This window comes from Falco biarmicus, chromosome 7, assembly GCF_023638135.1.
Source record: "Falco biarmicus isolate bFalBia1 chromosome 7, bFalBia1.pri, whole genome shotgun sequence".
Taxonomy (NCBI): domain Eukaryota; kingdom Metazoa; phylum Chordata; class Aves; order Falconiformes; family Falconidae; genus Falco; species Falco biarmicus.
This window is the reverse complement of record NC_079294.1, coordinates 25,002,134-25,025,671: the sequence shown is the minus strand read 5'-3', so window position 1 is coordinate 25,025,671 and position 23,538 is coordinate 25,002,134. Positions and strand designations below refer to the sequence as shown.

Here is a 23,538-nt window from a genome sequence, read left to right as displayed (position 1 = left end):
CGAAGAAAGACAGCAGGTTTTGCACTTGTAATAGTGAAGCTGCCCCTTAGAGACAGATACGCAGGAGACAAGGGAGGACTTCTTGTTTCTGCTCCAAGAACTATTGATATATGTTAGTCGATAAACATTTGGTGTAGTAAAAACCCAGTGGAAAAGGGGACTTGCTTACCCATAACCCATGTAAATCAGTCCAAGAGGCTTACAGGGTACGTGGTGTATGGCAGAAATTCTGTGGTTTCTCTCTGACATTTTATATATATAAATTGTGTTACTTTCCAGGTAGTCCTGGTACAGTTACTGACATGAACCCTGAGCATCTCATAGCTGGTCTGTCTGCTCTTTGTGTAGCCTAAGCAATTCTCACAGAACTCATGCTTTCAGGTAAAACAAAAATAAATAAATAAATACGTTAAAAAATTCTATTATGATAGCAACTGCAGAAAACTTCTGGGTGTGAGCCAATGCAGCTGCCTTCATAAATTTTGAGATCAGAAAGAATGATTCTGTGACTTCAACTTGTTTTCCGATGTAACAGAGGTTGTTACTGCACAGCCTATAATAGTTACGCCACAAGAATTACAAACTAGCTCTTGGCATAAGTGGGACTTAGCTCTGAAGGCTGATGACAGACACTTCAAACAGCAACTGCTTGAATATTGCTGCAGTTTATAGGTGCTGAAGAGCTGCTCTGTACTATGATAGGAGTTTAGGGCAGGCGAGACCCTTCAAGCCATTGTGGTTTTGAGGGTTTTTTTTGTAAGGAGTTTGTTTTCCTTTTGCTCATTGAAATGTCTAGTGACCAAACTGTAAGTAAGCCTCTACCCCACCTTTTGTTATACCAATTATGTGGGAAAAAATTAGTCAGCTATTTCCTTTACCTGCATGTATTTCTTCTTCATTGCCCTCTCCCATCTCGTGGTCTCCTACATGAGCTGTTGGCCATACACAACTAGCAACTACTAGTAATAATGACAATTTTCAGTTCACTTATTTCCTCACTGGAATTGCTATTTTTTGTTATCATTTGGACTGGAGAAATGCAGCCGAAACTACTAATACACCCTGAGCTGCCTCTTCCTGTATACTTACAACAGCTTTCACTGGACCTGGAAAAGTGCTGAGGGCAGGATTTGTCCCCTGGAATGGATGAACTTACACATAGGAGAGATGTAAAATGGCACAACAATTATAAGCACTTAACTCTCCCAGGTGGAGATAATGGTTCAATATAATTAACATGGGTATTCAAGGTATCTTCAGGTACAAGCAATGAATGAAGGGCAGCCAATTCTCCGATGGAAAGTAGCAGCTATTTTATCACATGAAATTTTGAGCACCATATTAACGAGAACATGTTGATCATTTGCTGCTAAGCTGCTTTAAAAGCTGGCCTTTCTGTTTAGAAGCTTTTGCTTATTTAGTTAAGTGCTTGGTGCCCTTCACTGGGAGCTGTTGGCATAGCAAGGGGACAGTAAATGTGTGGATAAGTAACAAAATCCCATTTAAGCTCTTGTCATGCTGCCAGATCCGCCTTCCACATTTGAAAAATTAATAGTATGACTAATTATCTTCTCTTTGCTCAGGAAGATACCAAATATTAGCCACATTCTTCCCACTTTGAATTAAGGGGAAAATTTGTGGTAATTTTCCTATGGAGCTGGAGTGTTTGTGAGCAAGAAACAAGCTGATTGTGGGCCAGATTTCCAGCCAGTGTTCCCCTGGGAAACTCCCTGGGCACCATGGAGTATCTACACCAGGGTAAGTCTTGCTTTCTCACCTGCTTTCCTAAGCTCTGCCATCAGGCTGCTCCACGAGAAGCAGTGCTGGCTCTGCAGAGACCGGTCCCATGCAGGGAAAGTGGCAGCCAGGACGCACGGACAGCCTGGCCCCCCACCTCCTTCAGAAGTTTAGATGCCCGATTTGTGGCTTGATATGACACACACATTTGTTTCAGGAGTGAGTGGTTTCCCACAAAGGAGAGGCTAATGGGAGGATGTGCTCTCGCAGCCTCCTCCACAGCCCGTTGAATGCGCACCACTGGCCAAATCGCGGGGCAGATTTGTGGGGCTGGGGAAAGGGCCCAACTCCAGCGCCAGCCTCATGGAACGAGTAGGTGCCTGCTGCACTAAAATCACTGGATAAAACACAATCACTCACTTCGGCCGGCCGGCTGCAGCTTCCACAGCTGAATAGATCTTTATCTGTCTCTAAATTTCAATTGTGAATGAGAAGAGGAGCTCACTTTCATTTCTATAGCACAAATGTCTAAAAATAACCCTTCTTCAGCCTTTCCTAAGCGTGAGGAAGACCCATAGTCACTGTAAGTGTCTCGGCAGAGCCCTGCCTGCAGCCCTCTGCACAGGCAGCACCTTTTGCTCTTAGCCCAGAACTTGCAATCCTGGCTCTGGCAACTTGGTGCAAGACAGTCATCAACTTCAGCTGAATTTCTGCGCTGCTTGGCTCCCCTTTCTCTTACTGGAAGGCTGCCCCCCACTCCAACCACCCTCAAAATACAAGGTGTGTGCCTGGCCCAGGAGCCCTGCTACTGGCCCAGAAAAGGAGCCAGGCTGGGAAGGAACAGGGAACCCAGTTTAGGAAAACTGGTTACTCTGGGTCTACAGCAGAATTAAGACATTCATATAAGTACAGCATAAACACCACAATTTATCCCTCATCAGACACTCTATTCCTGCTCTCTGGAACACACAGGCTGCTTGTAAGAGCCAAGCGTTTTTAGTCTGTCAACTCAAGGTTATAAGTATCAAAAGACCATTCCTTCCAGGGCTACCCATCGCCATTCAGACCTAAAAAATAAAGGGCAATACCCTACCTCAGTGTCGATCCACACCCTGCAGGACTCCTCCCTGCTGCTGCCAGTGCCAGCACCAAGATCTACTGCATTTGTTTCAGATAGAAAAAAACAAAAAATACACCAGGTTGCTACCCACCCAGCTGGGGACTGAAGAAGCTCTGCTTACTGGCAATGAAAAAATGCTGCATGCTTATGAACGATGTCAGGAAAGAGGCCAGTTGTACTCAGAATAGCTTTCTGCTGAGGCACCCTCAGTAAATTTGTGACACAATTGCATGGACACAGAGAATAAATCACTTACCTTAAGAAAAGGAGACAGAGTAAAAAGAGAAGACAGATTCAGTGTGATAGGAAGAGGCTCAATCTAGGTAATTATCTAGTTAGAAGGTAACACACAGACTTTGGGAGGTGGTGAGAGAAATCTCTTCTTCCCATTCTGACAGCTCTTCCAGGAGGTGCTCTCGAGTGGATGACCATGAGGGTAGAAAAAACCTGCCCTGTGCCCCTGTCACAGCTGTGTGACATGGTGAGCAGTGAAGAAATGTAACCCCAGGCCAGAACCCTGTATCCAAAATGCAAGTGTTTCTCATGCTGTGGCTCATTGCCTGGGGACAATGTGGCTCTTCATTTCCAGGGGACTGAGCCTCAGCAGGCTGAAAGCATCCTCAGCAGACAGCAGCCACTCAGCTCTGCCCCCACAGCCCTTCAGTGCCAGCCTTGTGTTGCTGTCACGACAGACGCAGGGCACAGATTTCTGACCACTTCCAGGTTCATCCAGTCTGCCTGTAAAAGGTATGGGCTTGCAGAGGCTTGTACATTTCACATGGCTGTACAAGTGGTGCTTATGACCAGACCCTCAGTGCGGTTTACAGAATAAGTTTTTTTTACTTCAGTTTATAAAGTAAAGCCACCAGCTTTAATCCTCCCTATAAACCAAAACAACTAGGGAAGTGCATGATTCAGAGTGGCTCGGTGCAAATTTTTGCAAAGTAACAGACACAAAATCAAAATAATTCAAATTATACATACATGTAGAACAAGAAATTCAAGTTAAAACCAGGACTGTATTCCTATTAGCTCTAGAGATGACCCAAAAATATGTCAGGAAATAAATAAATCATTCCAGCCTCCATAAAAGAGGGTGCTGCTCACTAATCCAAATGGTTTGGGTATTTACAGAAGGCAAATGGGTTAGAGAAGAAACAGAAAGAAGAAAACCATTCGTAACAGTGAACTGAAATGCTGCAGGGTGATCACTTCCCCACATACCCCACTATGACTAAGAGAAGGCCTTAAAACACAGCAAGGGGCCAAAAACCTCCCTTTTGAGCAGGATGCCATCATCTGTCCCACATGGGAGGGACCATGCCAAGGTAAGACCAGCATGGTCTGTTAGGTTTGGCTGTCACTACAGAGATTCTGAAGCTCCGCCACAATCCGTGGCCACCCTGGGGCAGATGGATACAAGTAAGTTGGCTTGGTCAGTCCAGTTTGTGAAAGGAGGGCAATTTATCCTAGAATCCATCTGAAGGGAAGACTGCTTGAAGTACACATCTTCCTGGCCTCTGCTGGACTGTGCATGCTCTGAGAAGGAAGCAGCCAGCATAACTACATCTCTGTTCTCCAGCATGTAAGAACAGCTGGTGATCAAAACACTTGGCATTTCCACAAAGGCCAATAGCTAGGGTACCTTAGCTGACTGCAAGAAAGAGCAGACCCTTTCAAGTATCTTCTTCAACACTTGCCACAGGAGACAAAGCAACACCCTTGTTTACAAAGGCAGTATGACTTGTGCCCATCACTGGCATTTCTGATGCTTTGTTTCCAAATAATAATCTGCTTTATTTTTGCTGCACATGCTACTACAGCCAAATCCTGACAGGTCAGAGCTGTACTTGTGGTGCAACCAGTGGAGCAGAAGATGTTTAATGTCTAACAGAAGCAGGCAAATTCTGCAGTTAATGTCATACCATGCAAAAAAAAAAAAAAAACATCCCGAAGGCGCATCCTAACCTTCTGTTTCCTTGTCAAGACAGATTTATTTACAGTCAGTACCACAGGGACTAGATTTGAGTGGCAGTGGTGTTATATCCATATTTTTAATGAGATTTGACATTTAAGGCAGCATTTCAGTTCACTTCTAAGCCTGTAATTACACTTTCAAATCTGCTTAGCAAGACATCAGCAGAGTATCCCGGGGGACTGCTTGAACAGATTGGTTCTGTTCTCATAGAAGTAGCATTTGAGTACCGAATGATGCTACAAAGCAGACACAGCGGATGGTACTGCCTGACACAGACACTTGCAAACTGGACTCACTCCTAATCCTCAAAATAAAAACAAAGACTGCAGAGAGCCTTGCTTTATCTTAAAAGCAACACTGTGCTGAGTCAGATACCACTGGAGGTCAGGAGCACTTCACAAATACACTACCAAGACACGACTCCTTTCTACACCGGCTGGTTATCTTTGGTCTCACAAAATCTGCAAGTGCAAGAAGTATCAGAGCAGCCCAAGGATGAAATCCTGTTTGTCACCTCCTGGTCTAGAGTCATGATGGCCCAGTGCTGAGAAGGGCCTTTATGTCTCCCGCACAAGCACAGACTCTGCCCAGCATCTCCTTCCCAGAGGAATTCATTTGGATTTCTCCTGTCATTGTAGCCTGACCACCACTGAAATTTTGAGACCAAATAGATACCAAATGCCAGGATGTTCAGGACTATATTTTTCCCTCAGTTTACACACCTACTCCTCCTTTGTACCCAAGTTTACACTGCCACCCGCAAAGATATGACTGGAACGAAATACAGTACTTATGAAGTACTCAGCTGGGACTCTACATGCACTCAGTTCTCCTGAGGTCTGGACACGGGCAGAAGTCTGATTTGTTTGGATTTCAACTTTTCATCCATGCCTATGGGAGGCAAAGTGAATGATCTCTTACTCTTACAAGCCACCTGAGCAGATCTTTCTGCAGGATGCAAATGGTTTCATCCCTGAGTTCAACTTTAAAAGAGAAAAACACAGTCTGCAGTCATCAGCACCAGAAGCAAAGGGAACATTTAGCACAGGGTGCTCCGCCACAGGAACAAACAGCAAACAAGCAGCACAAAGCTGGGGAAAATGAAGAAAAGCAGAAAGAGGCTAATTTGTATCATACCAAAGAAATAGAAGGAAATCTGAGGCCAAAAGGTTTGGACTAGCAGAGAAAGAAAGCTTACAGAAGGTAGACAGCAAAGCCTTTGCAGCCCTTGGTGCTCACTCAAGAGCAGCCTGGTACCTCCATCAACAGTGATCCCAGACAGGCAAGAAAAACAAATCTAGAGAGACAAAAAACAGATCTCCAAAGGGATGTAAGATCCCTCAAGGCCATTTCAATGACATGAGCAAAACTCAAGGTTTTTTTTCTTTTTTTCCCAGCAGGGATGACAGAACAGTTTGTCCAGTTTTGTGCATACAGTTCTCCTCAGCACGACTTCTTCTAGCTGACTGATGTGCAGTTCAGCTCTGCAGGGTCTTGCCTACCTGCTGCTACAACTTCCTCTGGTCCATCGGCAATACTGGGCTCACTGGAGCACTGCCTGTGGCTAAAACTGGGCTGCAGGAGGCGGCATTTGTCAGTACTGTCTGACTCCTCAATCACCATTCCCGTGTGCATCATGGAGGCCATTGCCAGGAGCTGAATATCCGAATGAGCGTTGGCAACAGTGTGGCGACGGATGCTACCACATTTCTCCAGGTAAGCCTCACCCTCCTGCTCCGTCAGCGGGGTCAGGGCCATCTCGCTGGGTTGCCGGCTCGTCACCATGTGAGATGAATAATTGAGTACACCAGTCTTAGCATGGGTTCTGGAGTACCGTCTCTCTGGAAAAGAAAAAGGAAGCAGGAATGGTCAACAGGGCACAAAGCATCTCCCAAGCTGCTAGGCTGGCCACAGGGAACCAAGAGGACTCGGCATGCAGCCACAGAGTATCCCATGACATTACCACCAAGGAACAGTCAGGTGCTCATTAGCTGCTACTGACAGAGGTTTATAAAGTAGGTCTGCCTCTCCCTGGGGAAGGAGACACCTCCCAGCCTGCTGTAAGGCAATGGTGTTGCTGCCTGAAAGAAATGAGCCCAAAAGTAACAAGTGCAGCAAAGGGACTTTCTTTAGCATTCTGATGGTCTGCTCTCTTACCCGGGGGGGGGCGGTGAGGACCAAGTAGGAGCGCTCACATGCAGGTTCACTAAAATCAGTGACACTAAAGTGGCACAGGTCCCCAGAGAAACATTCAGTGAGGACCTGAGTTGCCATCCCTTTCTCTGGAAAATTTCTCTCAGGAGACGCCATTAGCTGGTGTCAACATAAAATTCCTGATGCTTACATTGTGCTGCTTCCCCAGCTGCCTACAGAAAGGCAGTTCTGCTAGCATTATCCCACTGTATTTTTTTAAAGATTATGCAATAAAAAGAACATTTCCTCCACTTAAAATATGTCTGGTTTGGGGGCTAGACACTGCAAACTCCTAACTGCACAGCAACAGCCCACAACAGCCCAGGGGGAAAGGCACAGAAGAGAAAGGCAGTGCTTGCACAGCACAGGTGGAAGTGGTGACACAGAACTGATGAGTGCAGGGTCTACAACCTGCTTGGCAAAAAAAGGGGGGGGAAATGCCTGATTTAAAACTCAAACCCAAGGCACAGTCACCAGCTCCGTATCATGAATCACCATTTCAATTCTGACACTGAAAGCTTTAAAAGCAGGATTCCGAGTTTGTGCCTTGGCTCACTGTAATTCACTCCCCTAGCAGGCTGAATCAGATAGTATTACTTTTCACCCTGCTGTCTTCCACCACCATGCAGGATTACCATGGGATGTTAAACCTCTATGCAGTCTACCCCCAAGACAGCTGATAAAACTATTCCCTGTGTTTCTGTTTCTCACCAACTTCCTTGAAGTGCAGGGTCTCATTTCCTAAAGTCAGAGACCTCTAAACCATCTAAAAATACTTCCACCAAGACTGCAGAGCGTATGAGATAGAGTAACAAAATGCAAAGGAAAGCACTTGTCAGTGAAGGTTATAAAAGAGTTTTGGAAGCTTTCACCAGGAAGAAAAACAGAAAACAAACTCTATATTGTTGCAGGGAGGAAAGGGTAGGCAGCCAAAACTCCACTACTGGCAGCAGCCAAACTATGACAACGGTTCACCTCTCTGCTTCCAGTAATACATTCATTCAAAATGGTTCGTTCTGTGCTGAAGAGTATGTGCAAATAATTTTTGAGGCTGGTTACAGTGAATATATTCTTTAGGTGTCACCTGCAGTTCAAGCCATAGCAATCTGTAGTGTTGGAGGCCATTGGGACCTGACTTTTTTGAGGGAAAAATATCTGCAGATTATTTTTGTGCAACGGAATTAAAATTCTTTATCATGAGAATCAGTTAAAATTAGGCTAAACTCCAAACATTCATTTATTGCTTTACTTTTCCCCCTTTACTTTCTTGGCCGCAAAAGACAGTCTCTTAAGGGAGTTGTCATGCATAGTACAACCAGAAATTTTATTTCTGTTTTGGTGTGTTATGGCCAGGAACATAAACTGGGAGGAGTTTTTAAGGGATTTTTCACAAGCAAACTCAAATCAGCAGTGATGTTAGGTTTAACACATGGGGGGAATGGGTAAATGTTTTATCTTCTTCCCTATCTCCAATTTAAACATTGTTTCTTAGACAGCTGGATCCCCTCAGAGTACTCCATCCTTATGCAGATTACAGCTAATTTACATGGTCAAAGCAAGAAGAGTGATAACAGAAAAGCAGGTGGGGACACTGTCCTCTATGAATCCCTCTACAAGCTGTCCTGTCCCCTCTCACACCTATCCCTGCTGCACTCCTCTCTCACTTTAAATCAAGTTTAAGATACATCAGTCTTGCAGACTGAAGCCTTATGTGTATTCACAGATGTGATCAGACACCTTCAGTTGCATTTCTCAACGCTCATTCGTCTTGAAGGCTCCAGTCTAGAGGGCAGTTTGGCCTCCATAGCATCTGTTGAGAATGTATGTGTACCCAAAGCCAAAGCGCAGTTTCCAAGAAGCTACTACACAGAACCTATGGCCTTCATCGCCATTACAGGTTGCCCACTGAGAGAAGAAACTGGTTCTGAGAAAGCAAAAAGGTGACAGAAAGAGGGAGAGATGAAGAGAAGGAAGTGTGATTAGAAGTGGGAGTTAAAGAAAAGAAACCACCACCACAGCAGCACTTTGAAAGACTATTTGCAGAAAAGTGCTGCTCTACTGTTAATGTTGTGTAATACAAACACAAGTTTTTTCTCTTCTCCTGTTCAGCACAGGGTGGAGTAAGGGCAAAAGGACACCTTGGAAATACACACAAATAAAAGACAGCTAAAATCAAAGTAAATACAATGCTTTTAAGGCACATAAATTTTACAAGGCCTATTTCTGTGAAACTTTCTTTTTTTAATGGCACTAATGCCTTGTTCAGCTGGCAGAAATCCAAAAATCCAGGATGGCTAGAAACTTCAGTACAGGTCAGGCAGCTACCTTTGAAACTATCCCAGCAGCATACAGATGTCCATAAACAGCAAAACAATCAGATTTGTCAAAGTTCAACTTTAACAGGGGAATGTAGTCTAGATTCAGCCTCAGGATCAGGTCTGCAAACAAATGCTGTATAACCATGTCCACTTGCATAAAAGATACTTAATTGCCCAACAACCACAAAGACAAAACCCGAGCCATACTTTGCCTAAAGCCATGCCCTGAGTTTGTTACAGGCATGGGTTGTCTGAGCCTTAGTAAGTCCTTTTACTGCAAGACCATCTCAACCCCTGTGCTGCTACAGTGTTATACAAGACAGGTTGTGTGTCTCCAGATTGCTACAGTTTGCATCAAAGCAAGGGCTAAAGGTTATAAAACCAGAGGGAGGCTGGAGCTTTTCGCACTCACTCTATTTAAATCTTCTTGGCTATCAAATCAGTATCACTACGGCTATTTCTTAGCTAGCGAAGCTCTTCTGGCCCACCACATGTGTAAGCAGAGCTCCTGGATCATGTGTGGAGAAGTTTTCCACTATAAGCATCCCCTTCCTGAAGTGAATGCCAGTTCTCTCACCTACACCCGTTTATCCACAGTTAAAACACAGATATTTTATTTAAAAAAAAAAAAAAACCAAAACAGAAACAAAAAAATAACCCAAACCAAAAGCAGAGTCCTCAGACTGAAGTAAGATTCCATGCAAAAACCCCTGTAATCCCTCAGAGTGAGCACCCAACAGTTTTTGCTGTTTGCAAAGGCTGGCTGATGCAGCAGCAAGCATGGCAACCCAGGAGCCATAAAGCAGGCTAGCAAGCAGGGACAGAGAGCAGGCAGCAAAGGACTAGGTGCAGTGTCTCACCAGAGTGAGAGCAGCATGTCAGACATGGACCAGAGAGTCCCAAAATCTTTTTTAAAAGCCCACCTCCAGAGAGAGGGGAGACTTTGCACCTGTGCATGCATGCAGTAGTGGGGCAGTAATAGCTCACTCCATCATGGAAAATAAAAAGTCTGCCACAAAAAATCTACATTCAGAAACATATTAATCAGAACCTTCTTGAGGGTGTTTTAGCCTTTGTTTTCTTTCTTTGAGTCATGCATTGTCTCCTTTTCTAGCACAGATATGTACTGCTTCACATTAACCAAGCTGTGTACCCCAACAAGAGCTTCTGTACGATGTGCATGTCTTACCAAGCAAGCAGGTGCTACCAGAGAAGCTGTGATCCTCACACAAACCCAAGTATGGTGATACCACCTGCTTGACCAGTTCTTCCAGCTGTAGGTAGCCCTCACTGGGGCCGGTAGGCTCATGGACACTCTGAAATTCAAACATAAAAAGTCAACATTACCCTTATGTAGTTTTGAGTAAGGTTTTTGGGTAAAGCTTGGAGTCTGTTGTCTGCATTGGAATACCCCCACCACATCAGTTGATCATTTGGAGAAGCAGAGCTGATAAGCCCAAATGGAGGTTCAGGCACTGTTCAGGTCAGCCTCCTTGTTCACACCATAGCCCTGCCCTATTGACATTGAGCAGCAAGCTGTCTTTTTCCTGACCAAGCAATATGAAGATACAGGGTACACTCACATGGAGGGTTTGCACAGTGTAACTACAGTGATATAATTATACCAAGGCAGTTCTACCAGGAAATGTCTCTTTGTAGAAAACCCTTAACACAACTTGAGCGAAGCACTACTCTTTTCCTAGGCAGGACTGCAAGAAAAGCATCCTCTGTAGTTCAGCTTACAGCTGTGAAGATGGTAGATAACACTAACCAATTTAACAGTAATTTCAGAAACCGTTCACAGACTTAACTTCCTGCAAAGTCTCAATAAGATATTCTTTCTCAAATACATCACCCTGAGACCCTCTTTGCCCTCGAGATTCTTTTAATAAAGTATTGCAGGGAAACTGAGCTAGTACTTTATCTCCTGTTATTACAGTCTGGGTCGCTAGGAACATCAGAACAGCGAGAACTCATACAGAAATACCAGCTTAGCCACTTCACAGTTTCAGAAAGTTTCATTCCTCACCGCTCATTGTAAGGTATATTAGAGAAGAAATAAAAGTGAGAGGAACCCAAACAGCCACCTGTGATATGGTATTTTGCAGGACTGTCGTGCTGGGCAATATAAAAAGATAAACCAGCTGGTGTATTTGGCTGCATTTGGCATGCTTGTAAAATATTCGCTTGAGTTCTGAATAAAGAGGATAGTCCTCACATAAGATCTAGGTCTCTTGAGAGAGGCCTTTGGAAGAAGTCTAGCATTTTGCCTGCTGCCCAAAGGTTTTTTCTTCTCTCATGGGCACTGCTCAGCATCCCAGCTGGCCAAGGAGCTGGCATCGGACAGCCAGCAGTCACAGCTCATTCAAATCCCACAATCCGCTCTGATGGAGGCTTGCCCTGTCATTTGCAAAGCTGAGAAACCAGGAGAACTAGAGCACAAAGAAGCATTCAGAGAAGCTGGGAGATGAAAATTTATGTGAAAAAAAAGCATCCTCAGACTGTTCCTAAGTGCAGAGGAGAGGTACCAAGAAAAATACAAACCAAAGAGCAGAACCTGGCCCTTTCATGGCAGCATCCTTACCTGTTCCCAGGAAAGCTCAGGACATTCAAATTCAGCTCTCATTTCTCCATTTACTGCTCCCAAATCAGCACACATCACTTCCCCTTCATCGTACCCTCTACCCTCCCCACTCTCCTTTGTAGGGTTCATGTTAGTTCAATAAGGTCAAGATACACAAGTGGAGACAGACAAAGAAGAGCAGAGGCTTCCCACCTGCAGAATTAACAGCATCTGGACAATGGAAGCTGGGAGCTTTGTCTGGACCAGAGGAAGAATTTCTTCCAACTTTACTTTTAGCAAGACCAAGTCTCTGAAGCCAAGAAGAGCAATCTGGCGGATAGTCAATTCCTGACCCTAAAACAAAAACACAGAAGACAAAATCCATTAGTTGGTAAAGGGATGTGTGAGCATTGCATGAACACATGTATGCATACAGACGGAAAGGGTCTATCCCGCCCATTGCTGCTGTGGCAAAGCACCCCACAGCTGCTCAGGCTTAGGATTTATGGTACGCTTTAGTTGCTTCCCTCTCAGTCTCTGTCCCACAGAAATTCTGAAATGAGTAAAACCTCATCTGAGGCGCCACTATGTTTGGAGTGAAGCCAAAAACGGGTCTGTATTTCACCAAAAGACTATGTATTCATGAAACCAAACTGCCATCCACTTTGGTCACAAACAGCCAAAACTCAGGATGAGTGCAGCTTGTGCTTTTGCCACTCAGAGCTGAAAAACCAGAGATTTGGTAGGGAAAGAGGCTGGTACAGATTATTCCTTAACTAAGCCTTGTCTGTGTTGGATCCTCTTTTTCCTCAGCATCTGTGCTTTAGACCTTGATGGTACAACAGAAATCCACCGTTCGGTTCATAACAGATGATAAGGCTAGATCAAGGCTAGTGACGCTGCTTGTACCAAACATCACTTAACAAAAAGCAACAGCACTGATTTCTACCACAAGGTGCTCTGCGTCCTCCCAGTTACTTCTTTTACATCAACACCACGAGTAAGCATGTTGTAATATTTCTCAGCATATTTAAACACAGTTGGACTCCATTTGGCATTCTGGTGTTACCGCCTTTCCCTCTGCTGTGCTTGACATCTGCATGACTTTCTCTTGCTCCACTGCAGCTTAACAGCAGAAACTTTCCTCCCAGACCTGCCCAGCACTTTCCAGCCTAAAGAGTTTTCCTTGTTCTTCCCAGCATGTTAATCTCTGCCCCACAGTCTGTTTGGGAACCATTTTATGGTCTCTATAACACACTCAACATGGCAAATATTTAGCTGGAAGGAATTAACAGCAGTTAATCATTAATTCATATTCATTTTAATGCCATAATTAACAGCATCATCAATATGTAAATACAAATTAAAGCAATAGTCTGGAGGGCAACTTGGCCATAAGAAAAGCACTTTGCTGTTTTAAACCATCACTGTGTGCTTAGAAACATGGAGGTGTAGTAAAGACCAGTACATATCTCTGAACTGTATTTCAGCAGCTGCACCCTTTTTACTTATATCATGCATTTTAGTCCTGTTAACTTCATACACCATTTCAAAATGCAAACATCTTACTGTGCCAAACAAAACAAGATTTGCTGTTCTTTTTCCACACCAATCAGTTACATCAACAGCTGCAACTATACAAAAGCCAGTGACCTGTTTACATAGTTTCCCTCTGCACAGCAATTTAACCAACTTGGCTGCATAAAGGTCATAGTTCTGCAACAGCTATGAGCCTTGGGTTTAAACTTAGCTGAGATAGGAAGTTACTTCTAGTTACTACCTTCAGTAACATACACTTAACACATTTGGCTGGCTGACTTTCATTCTGAATGGACAGTTGCTGGGATCACACAATAGCACAACTAAATAATCACTGGCATTTGCAGCAAAGGATGGGGAACCAACAACAAACTGACTTTCCCATCTACTGAAGTAGCATATGAAGAACTGCGACTTGGTGAAAGAGATTTTGTTATACAAGCTAGATGAGCTGAGTGACTCAGGGATTGTGACAAGACAAATACAGTAAGGAAGTTATGCTTTCAAAGAGTCTCAACGTCACAAAGTCACGCTTTCACCACTACCACCAAGTTACTTTCAAAAGCTGCAGTAACTTCTTTTCAATTTCTCATTAGAGACATTTAATAGCAGGGGAGTAGATTTTTCTGCTAAGTGGCAAAATTATTAGCATCGGTCAGTATGACACACAGCTCAGCTGTTTCAATGGTGCACAGGTAGCTGCAGCACAGACAAACTGCTGCTTAAAAAGATTAGGTCACTCTGAGCGTTAGCTGCAGGAGGAGAGAAAAAGGCAATATTATAATTGCAAAGTTTTACCTGCCAAGCACCTACCTTTAAGCATCTGCAGCAAGGAAAGAATAAAGATAAACACAGTAGAAAGGTTAGTGTCTGTCTTTGCAGAAGTCCTTTCTCCCTTAGGAAGTGTTAACTTTAATAGGATTAGAGGAAAAGAGCAACTGCCAGGGCTTAACCCCAGCTGGCAACCAAGCACCACACAGCCACTCACTCACTCCCGTACAGAGGGATGGGGGAGAGAATCAGAAAAGTGAGAAAACTTGTGGGTTGAGATAAAGACAGTCTAATAGGTAAAGCAAAAGCCATGCATGCAAGCAAAGCAAAACCAAGGAATTCATTCACCACTTCCCATGGCAGGCAGGTGTTCAGCCACCTCTAGGAAAGCAGAGTTCCATCACATCTAACGGTTCCCTGGGAAAGCAAATGCAATAACTCCGAACATCCCCCCCTTCCTTCTTCCCACAGCTCTATACGCTGGGCATGACACCATACGGTATAGAATATCCCTCTGGTCAGTTGGGGTCAGCTGTCCCAGCTGTGTTCCCTTCCCAGCTCCTTGTGCACCCCCAGCCTGCTTGCCAGTGGGGTGGGGAGCAGAAAAGGCCTCAGCTCTGTGTACGCCCTGCTCAGCAGTAACAAAATTATCCCTGAATTATCAACACTATTTCCAGCACAAATCAAAAACTTAACCCTATACTAGCTACTGTAAAGAAAATTAATTCTACCCCAGTCAAAAGCAGCACATCAACCTTTAAGCTTTACCTGCTGCCTTTCACATGATACAAAGGAAAAATAATTTTAGAAGGCTCTGGAAAGTCTGTCTTGTGGAAGAGGCAAAAGTCAAGAGGAGGAGGCTAGCGTTTCCAAGAACGTCAGTCTCCTCATGAAGTACATTTTTATTTTTCTCTGATGGAAGAGAAGATGAAAATAGGCTGGGGAGGTAATTAGACTGCTTGTACGGAAACTAACTAAAATTACATTAAAAAATGATACAGCTCAACACTTCTGATAGGATACCCAGCTTTCAAAATCCCCTGTGTAAACAGGCCTTAAAGTTGTTCATTCATCTTCTACTCATAGATTTTCTTGTCCCCTTATTAAAGCATAAAAAAACCCAAGAGTGGATTTTCCAGAGGCGCAACTGGGACATAAGCCCTCCAAACATAGTTAGGGTGAGTTAAACACATTTGCTCCTGATCTGGTCTTCAGATTTGTCCCTCTGAAGACAAGCTGCCAACATTGTCATCTGCACCAACAGTCCCAGGTACTTAAAAATGGAATAACTATAAATACAAACGGCCCAAAGCTTCAGTCTAGACAAGGTACAGCCCAACAGTTTCAGTGTTCAAGCTTAGCTAAGCACAGAGGGCAGAGAAATGGGAATAAATTATACTGTGCTTGCCCAGTAGATTTTAGCAGTCCTTCTTACACAGTTAATGCTGACTCGGACAGGCTCTCCTTCCTCCCAGATTTAGTTTAAAGGTTTTGAGACCTGTTTGGCCGCTGCCCAAACAGTACTGCTGGAACAGAAGAGAAGTTTCCACGTGCCATTGGCAGACACTGCAGTTACATTGCCTCACCTGATTGAAGACTGAATCATAATTAAGATTACCTGGACTGGGTAGAATATTGCCTGGAGTGTAGGAAGAGTCTCTGTAAAATAGTGATCCCAGATTTCAGACAGGACTTCAATGCGATCCTCACCTATGAAAACAGAGATTAGGAGCAAGAGCTTTAGCAACAGGGACACTAAAATCAAGTTGAATTTTCCCACTACTGTGTAATTCCCTAAGTAAGATACAAACCCACCCTTCACATTTACAGTTTCCATCCAAAACTGGACATTGCTTAGCCAAGCTTCAGTCTGATAGAGACACAAGGCTGTGACCATAAACTGCTGTGTTGCTTAATGCAAAGAAGACAGCATTGTGCAAAACATGAGACCAATTCCAACAGAAGAGTGAAGCCCCTCTCCAACCAGAGGCTTTAACTCCACAGCAAAGGATTGTGTAAACTCACAGCCCACAGTTAGCGTGCTCAACTAGTGTGGGAGCATGGCTGCACATCAGCAGCTGAATCTGAAAACCAGCAGGTCACAGCCAACATCAACCGTTCTGCAGCGACTGAGTCAGGGAGACCATTTACAAGAGCTGAGACCCCTCTAGCATCCCCCAATTCCCAAGAACAGACACAGCAGTCAGGGTCCTGACCAGCCACAAAGCCACCATGCTCCTCTAAAACGTGGCACTTAGGAAGGTTCTGGAATGAAACCTACTTGTGGCTACCCCTCATATGACTCCAGCTTGAACAAACATCCTCAAATGTAGGTGGGTATTTAAAATTAAGGCAGACTAAGTTGTGCAACTCATGATTCCCATAACATAAATACAACTGTGGTCAAAAGCCTATTATTACCAAAAAATGCTTTACTGAACATAGTCATTTGAATAGACATTTAAAATAATACTCATAGGCTTGACTTAGAGCTGCGTGCTCCTCAGCATTTGGGCCCAAAGCCTTCAAGGTTTTTTTGGAAATTTTTCCCATCCCAAAGGCCAAAGGTTTGCTATGTTTTTTTCAAGTTTTTAATAACATACCCCAGAAGAAGCTCAAGACAGCTTTGAAGGCTAAGCCTCAAGGTGATTGAAAGCCCTACATGAGGAACTGGAATGCAGGTAAAATTGCAATGCAAAGGAGCCTTATCACTGTCTTCTGAAGTACTTTTCCCCTCTGGAGATTTCCACACAGGTTTTCACTGGGCTTGCCCATTGGTTATGCTGCTTAGGACAGAGCCAGAGAGCAGAGAGCTAGCAGGACCAGGTCCTGCAGACATCTCCTTTCAGGCAGAGCCCACCGACGACTGCAGGAGGGTTCAGAGAGGTCACTGTGTCAGGTATGACACCGGCTTCAAAACTGGAACTGCAAGCAGAGAAGCACCAACCCAACACCCCTATCACAGCTACCCATTATCAGAAACTGCCAAATGCAAGTGAAAAAGGCAACAGGAAACAGACTAATTGAATGTTTAAATTTTTCCCTCCTCTGCCTCCTCCCCAGGACTGCAATGCTTTGGTGTGCAGAGTCAGAATGAAATGTCATGGAGAACTCCTTCTGAATGGAAAGGAGGAATGGTTTGAACAGGCATTGAAAGAGATTCTGACAGACTGTATAAAGGAAAATCATGTGAAAATAAAAAGCTGTGATCTGAAAAACAGACACAATAAAACATTGTCATGCAATGCAGCAAGAACATTATTCCATCTCTGAGTACTAGGACAGCAGAAATTTTCCAGGAAGATGGAGCTAACTGAGGAGTGTGTACAAGACGTTCCTGCTGTGACCACAAGATCTGCAATAAGCTCACACATTATGAAAGAAAGGTGCCCATGAGTCATCTCCTGCAGAGATGCCAGCCTGCATGGGCGAAGTGGCTCCAGTGTCACTTTACAGATAAAAAAATTAGGCATAGGAAGAGGGTTTCTGCTGTCTGCTTGGGAAACTTCATCTTACCCAAACTACTTGAGCAGCTACAAACTGCTCCCTGGCAGCTCTCAGCTTACTACAGACTGGAACTCAATTTTCATAACGGTAAAACAGATACTGGAATAGTTTTTGATGGACACAGAAAATAAAACCTACAACAAGCTGCACAGCACTCATTCTGAAAAGCTGGCAGTGGCAGGGCAGGTACCCACATTCGGGAAAATGCATGAATCTGCCTTCTTTCCCTTCCTCACAGGGCCAGTGCTGAAGAAGCACGCACCAAGCAGGAGGCTGGCAACTGCACAGCTCCTTTAGGGTCTGAGTCCTGCAGCCTGCTGGCGGGATGGAGAAGCCACTTGGTGAAGAATGGTGCAGAGGAACCCAGCACCAACAATGATGCAAGACTGTAAGTGTCTATTGGCATTTAATGACCCAGATACAGCACGCTGGTGATTAGCAAGGGATCTTCCCTAACAGGCTACAAAACTGGGTCAAATCAAACAGCAGCCTAGCTTTGAATAAAGACATGTGCTCTAGAGAGCTTGCTCTGCTTGAGCAACTGTTAATATACGTGACTAACTCCCCACACATCCAACACAGAGTGGCTGCGCCACACTGGTCTTTGTCCACAGGCTCTGTGGGGGCAAGCATCTGTACCCCAGTGGTTTGAACAGAACTTCATGTGCGATCAGCTTCTTTCTTGAAGGATTTAATTCCCACCCAAGTGACTGTTTTTTTCTCTAAATTTACACAAAGCCTATTAGTTCAGCTCTCAAAAGCATGACACAGTAACCAAAATCGTGATTACATTGAGCTGCAAATCACATTGAGAAATAAAAGGCAGAAGGCAGATCTTAGCAGTCTTGCAACTGCTTTTGCTATGAAAACGTGACTAGTGGGAGTGTTGCAGCTACATGGCTATACAAACAGCCCACCAGCTCTTAAGCCTTAGAAAGGCTGCAGTGCATCCTGGCTCCTGAGAGCTTATATGATACCCTAAGACAATAACAGAAAGGACTGTATGCTTTGCAGACATGGGGATCATCTTGTTTGACCAAACATCAAAGCACAACTCCCTTCCACAACAGGTTTCTTATAATACTTGCCTTCACACAGCTTAACCTTCTCCTCTATAAACAGCAAACCTTTCGCAAGGAGCTGGTTCTGTCAAGAGAGAAGAGAGACATGCATTTGCCTTTTCTGAGATTTAAAATAAACATGGAAGAATAAATCTTTTTCAGATGTTATCTGCTTTGCATGCAGTTATCTAAAGATTAGTCATATCGTAGCACTTTCTCCCAGCACCACCACCAGTCCTGGTCTTACTGTGAGTGTTCTACATTCAGTAACCCCCTCTTGTTCAGCCAGACATGAGAACACGGCAGATAGTTGAAACACTTGCCAGAAGTGGGAAGAAAAGATCTGTCCTGGGTGAAGGAAGGAGTCAAGAAAACAAAATGGTTCTCAACAGAAGAGTACAGCTACATAAGCTATACCCTCAGTCACATGATGGAGGTGATCAAAGGGCCAAATGATCAAAGTGTCCCACTCTCTTCCTCCTTTGCTCTAGTTCAGTACTTGCCCGACTGTATGGTAAGCCAGTTCAGCTCCCTTGACACTTACTTCTCTATTCCTACCTATTATTTTTCTATGAGGCTTTTTTTTGCTATACTGAGCAGTTAGATCATCTCAGTATTCAGTCCCAAGCGGCAGAAGCAGTGACAGGAGCTAGTCTTTCTAGATAAACTGAACTGTCACAGAGACCAGACTGATCAAGATATCTATGTGCCTGTTTGCAGACATCTGAATATCTGATACGCTTTCTGTTCCCATTTCCCCAAACATAAGAATGGTGCAAAAATGACACCTACATTTTTGTTCTCCCAACAGCACTAGGTGAATCAGTTATTCTGAAAAGCTTTGAGAATCCCAGAGAAAGGAGCTGCTATCACCACAAAACACGCTATCATTGCATCCTAAAAGGTTCAGTCCTACCACAGAGATTATTTTGACAGAGAATAAAGCCTTCTGTCCCTTTGAAAGGATTCAGTATCAGGGTAGTGCACAATATTCAGAGACCTCTCCTGCTCTCATGTTCATCCTTCAAGTTTTGTTTTTAATGGGTAACCAGGTCAAACATGCACCTCTCAACCTTTCACCAGCTGAGGAACAAGGAACATCTTTTTTCACTGTCAGTGGACACTGCCATTACCTCAGTGCCTGGACAACTACCCGGGCCTCCTGATGAGCTGCTGTACTGCACACCTGCCCTTGCGCTGCTGCTCTGGATGATATACCTTCCTCCTGTAACCATATACCAGGCTGGTTCATTTGTGACACACTCAAGCAGGTAACCATGTATGCCACCCCAAGCAAAGAGAGCAGCACACCTCCGCATCCTCCCCACAAGAAGCAATATTACACCGGGGTACTGTGGAAAGGAATAAAAAGGAGGAAGTGTTGCTCTGTGACATCCTCCGCTTGTACTTCATTCCCAGAATAAAAGAAAAGCTTGTGACTTGAAAATCCTGCTTGCTAGCATCAGACATCACTTAAATGTGTAGAAAAGGAAGGGCTTTTCCCTAAATAGTATGTAATCAGACAGACTCCAAGTAGAGAGAGGCTAAGGGATTTAAGAGACCACCATACATCCTATCAGTAAGCAAACACCTCTGGATGCATTTCCCTGGTGGAGAATTTATATTCAAAAAGCTGGCAGGTAGGAAAACACTGCAAGTAATAAAATCAGGGGCTGAATTCAAGAAACTCCTTTTCCTTTCGAATCTCATCTCGTGCAAGGTGAGCTCTGAGACCCCCTGGGTCTGGGCGCCAGTGCAATATCAGAGAGAAAATTTTCCACTTGCATCTTTGTCAAGATTTCAGCAAAAAGGGCCTGGAAGAAAGAACAAGCCATACAAGCTCACCAGTCACCTCACATGCTATGGGTAGTAGGGGGAACTTCTGTGAAAAGTTTTGTCTTAAGTCAAGACAAGACTGTATGGGCATTGTCTTCTTCATAGTGTGAAAGAAGTGTGGTGTTATACCACAGAGAGGAAATGGGTACCTTTCCTTGGCTGTTGTCCCATCTCATGGCTACTTCACATTAAAACGTTAACTCATGTTTTGCTACAATGGCTTACTTGTCTCAAATGCACCAGATGTAAGTATTTTTGAGATATCTCTTTAAAAAAAAAAACCAACCCAACCTGCATCCCCTAATCTGTATTCAGAATTCAGTCATGACATAAGGAGGCTAATGGCCAACCAATTAATCAGTGGTAAGTTCTGTTAGTAGCAATAACAGTTAAATATAGTGTAGTGCATACAAGGGAAAAATAATTATTGGTCATACTTGTAATCAAGGTAATTTGCCCATGCTAGCAGGTGGCTTTGGCTTTGTTTCAGAATTCAACCCCAAAAATATTTGGTATGGCCTTATTCCCAAAATAATGTAGAATTTATGTTCTTTTTAAATTAGTTACACAAAAACCCCACAGCATTTTAGGAGCAACATGTGGAATGAAACTGTATTATTTGAACCGCCCATCCAAGTCACAAAACTTTGACCCTTACTAGCTCTAGCAGAGTGCAAAAGCAATCCTATCCATGCAGTATAGTCAAGCTCTAAACAAATTTCAATACTCAACCAATCCTAGTAATTTCAGCACAGGAATCAGATCTGACTTGAACAGTCCTGTTTGTCAGAGGTGCTAAAATTGCTATTCCACACACAGGTGACCATGTGGAGACAAGAGCTCAAAGCACTTTTGCCTGTGACCTTCTGAACCCGCTCACAGACATGACATGACTCTCACTCACTGCAGCTGAAAAGCTGTGGATGCCAACAGGTAAAAAGCAGAGCTCTCTGGCAATACTGCAGACAACAAAGCAGCTGCTTTTAGGCTTCACAGAGTGCATGGCTGTCAGTTGAGGAGGGTATGTTTTGGTCTGTGCTGACTCCTTCCACGACACTGCTGCCCACACAGGTTAGCAGGCATGGAGGGACCTCCAGCGGCACATGCACCACCGAGGGTCTGGCAGCTCACGCCACCTCCATGACCTGTGATATCTCACCCTGCTTATAACAGCTTACTCAGTTTTAGCCAAAAAGCCATACCTTGATTCTGAAAAAAAAAAAAAAGGTCCACCACCTTCTGCAGTTTTTTGTGCTATGGAATTCCGCCCCCTTCCTGCAGAAGCCTGTTTTCTGATTTTATTGTCACCAACGTGACAAAGGGCTGCAGGGAGCAAAGGGAACTTGTCAGTGAGAATTTTTTAATGGCTGGGGGGCCTTTGTCTAGGGTTCACTCCTCCGCCGGGGTGAGCGTTAGGATTGAGACGAAGAGAAAGCCAAAGTTCCCAGCAGAGCACAGGAGGAACAGGGCTGCCAAAGGATGAGTAAGCTGCAAAGGGAATGTGTCTGGGAGATACTTTTCACCTGGGCTATGATAACAGCAATTAGCAAGTTGGATAAATAAGTTCACACAATGAAAAAAAATGTTCAGCATTTCCAAACGTGATCAGCTAATGGAAGGTGGCTATTTTGCAAAGATTCTCTAGCAGAAATACAAATAAGTGACTGCACATGTCAGGCACTGGACAACAACGACAACAACAACAGACTTTCCAGGAAAAAACAATGTGGAAAAGGAGGGAGAAAAATCTAGAAAGGAAAAAATTGGGGGGGGAGGAGTGAAACCCACTTACGCTGTAAATCTTTTTCTTCCTGAACAATAAGATAATGTTTGAAGTGATATTGCACTTTTACCCTTCCAATTGCTTTCAATTTATTAATGAAGTACCTCTATAATCCTTTATTTTTCAACCTATCGTTCAAGGTAATTACCTCTCATATATTGCAGGGAAAATTTACAGCTGGTCTTTAATGCTGTGCCATTTTTAATTACTATAGAATAAAAAACTGTATACACACACGTATATATGAGGGTGTCACACTTATTTTCTTGTGTTCTTCTCAAGAAATAGAAATTCCTTCTCTATCTGTGCAAAAACATTACGTTTCAACTTACAGAATCTTCGTAAGCACTGTGGATACAATTTTCCAGTTACTTTGCTTGTAGGTTAGTATTAACAATGCTTTCTACTTTCAGAGATATTTTTTTGTGTTTTACAGCTATGTCAGCAGAAAAATATGCATTTGTACACCTTCATGAGCAGCACAGTTCTATCTATAAAAACAGATATATCAATCGTTACCGTGTAGTAAAGAATTTATAATGCTCTCATGAATGCATTATCAGTAATTCCATATGCTAAATAGATTGCATCATCTCATTCTTAAGGTTTCTTAAAAAAAAGAAGAAAAAAAAAAAAAACAACTTAGCTCCATACAGTTCCTGCAGATGTTGCAATTACCCTCTCAAATTTTCCCTTTTCCTGTGGAAGAGAGACTTACTGAAAAAGGAAAAAATAATTAAAAAAAAAAAAAAACTACACTTCATTTCTCTTCTCCTCATCTTAAAAATATCTGGACATTTTACTTATGTCTTTTCTGCTAAAGTCACAGGCTTAGGAACAGATTCAATACAAATATTACCCCCTCAGATCAAGCCAGACAGGTAAATTTTCATTAAAAAACCCTACAGGGTTTTCTGACAAATAAATACAATCTAATAAATGCAGCTGCAGTGGAGGTCTGTATCAGACCTTGTCTAGATTGCAAGTCTCATTTTACTGCTTTATCCCTGGTTGCCAGAGGCAACACAGAGGCACAGAGCTAAGAGGAGAAATAAATCTTCTATTTGCAAGTAAGACCAGATGAAGACTTACACCAAGTGAGTTTGAAGGGTGCATTTATTTGAAAAAGTTT

At 43.6% G+C, this 23,538-nt stretch overlaps 1 protein-coding gene across 7 annotated transcripts in view; it reads right to left on the bottom strand.

Annotated features, from left to right (window-relative positions):
* Positions 1 to 3,856: 3,856 nt before the first annotated feature.
* PRR5L (proline rich 5 like) overlaps positions 3,857 to 23,538 on the bottom strand; it is a 44,526-nt gene continuing 24,844 nt past the window's right edge. For all 7 annotated transcript variants that reach the window (XM_056347215.1, XM_056347217.1, XM_056347218.1 and 4 more), the window contains 5 exons: positions 18,815 to 18,872; positions 15,838 to 15,929; positions 12,123 to 12,263; positions 10,536 to 10,662; positions 3,857 to 6,676 (listed from right to left, as the gene is read on the bottom strand). In XM_056347215.1, coding sequence (XP_056203190.1) covers positions 6,294 to 6,676; positions 10,536 to 10,662; positions 12,123 to 12,263; positions 15,838 to 15,929; positions 18,815 to 18,872 — 801 coding nt within the window. In that variant the 3' untranslated portion in view covers positions 3,857 to 6,293. The remainder of the gene's footprint in view (positions 6,677 to 10,535; positions 10,663 to 12,122; positions 12,264 to 15,837; positions 15,930 to 18,814; positions 18,873 to 23,538) is intronic.